Here is a 1,288-nt window from a genome sequence, read left to right as displayed (position 1 = left end):
CTTCAAGGGCCGGAAGACCTCTACACGTGAAATGCCACCCATTATTGAGGCCACAAACATCACTCCAGCATTCGTTTCAATGATAGCATCACCTTTCGAGTCTACAGCAATGATTCCTGTGAGCCGTGTCCTGCAGCTCATTTTAGGTCCAGACCTTTACCCAGAGTTCAAAAGTACATTGGAACAGCAGAGAGCCCTTCAAGAGGCCCAGCAAAATTGGCAGCCATTGCTTCAGGCCAAAAACTGGGTGACGGACAGTTCAAAGAGGTCTTCTGTCTGGTTATGACCCCCTGCCCACCTCCACTGCCCTTCCTGTTGTTCTTCTTCCTTCCAAAGCAAAGAGAAGTAGCCAACTGGGGAGGGCAGCTGCTCTGCTCTGGGCAGCAGCAAAGCTGTACAGTGAGCCCTTGTTACTGGAAGGCAATGCACCAATGGAGCGCACACAGCAGTCTGAGGTATTCGCTGCCAGTCGGATTCCTGGCAGGAGTCAAGATGAGATTAAGGTGAGATTATTGGCAGGGCACAACTGGTAAGGTTTATTATAGCAAAAAATGTTTGTTTTTCAATACGTAATATCTGCTCTACTTCTAATCAGTAGCTTTGTTTTCTCCAGGTATACCCAGATAGCCTACATGCCATCATCACCTGTGTTGGAGGAGTGTTCCCTGTTGACATACTGTGGCGTCCTGACACTGGCCCGGTTTCTGCTAGACCGCTCATTGACATCTACAACCAGCTGGCTCAGGTGATGGCTCAACCCAGTGCCGGGGAACAGAATGATCCCTCTGTAATTTGCAGCCTCTCAGCTCTGGGGCGCAAAGTCTGGGCTGCCACCAGGGAAGAGATCCTGGGGCAAGGAGGGGATGCAGCAGCATCCCTGGGGATGATGGAGAGTGCCGTGCTTACACTCTGTCTGGAAGACTGCAACGCGCCCTCTGAACTGGCTGATATCCTCAATGCAGTGAGGCTGGGAGGAGGAAGAGACAGTCCATGCCTGAGATACTATGACAAGGTATTGGATACATTCTGGATCAGATCCTATCACACACAACACACACACACACACACACACACACACCCTCTCTCTCTCTTTCTCTCTCTCTTTCTCTCTCTTCTCTCTATCTCTCACTCATACTGGTGAACTTTGCATTTATTAACAATAATAATGATATAAAAAGACCCAGAGTTGTTTTGGGACATTGGGAATTGTATTGCTGCCTTACGGAAATGGTATTGTGTCACAAATTGTTGATGTTTGATTTTAATATTCATACCAGGCTTAATTCAA

The 1,288-nt window shown here is 48.1% G+C and overlaps 2 protein-coding genes across 2 annotated transcripts in view; one reads left to right on the top strand and one right to left on the bottom strand.

Annotated features, from left to right (window-relative positions):
• LOC116703790 (asparagine--tRNA ligase-like) overlaps positions 1-113 on the bottom strand; it is a 2,494-nt gene extending 2,381 nt beyond the window's left edge. The window contains exon 1 of the mRNA XM_032538761.1: positions 1-113. This exon is cut by the window's left edge and continues 2,381 nt beyond it. The gene's annotated coding sequence lies outside the window, so the exon portion shown is untranslated.
• A 142-nt stretch (positions 114-255) lies between these two features.
• Positions 256-1,288, top strand: part of LOC116703795 (uncharacterized) — a 16,527-nt gene continuing 15,494 nt past the window's right edge. The window contains 2 exon segments of the mRNA XM_032538767.1: positions 256-503; positions 614-1,012. Coding sequence (XP_032394658.1) covers positions 432-503; positions 614-1,012 — 471 coding nt within the window. The 5' untranslated portion in view covers positions 256-431.

This window comes from Etheostoma spectabile, chromosome 15 (assembly GCF_008692095.1).
Source record: "Etheostoma spectabile isolate EspeVRDwgs_2016 chromosome 15, UIUC_Espe_1.0, whole genome shotgun sequence".
Taxonomy (NCBI): Eukaryota; Metazoa; Chordata; class Actinopteri; order Perciformes; family Percidae; genus Etheostoma; species Etheostoma spectabile.
Note: the sequence above shows the minus strand (reverse complement) of the source record. Positions and strands in the feature narration are given on the sequence as shown.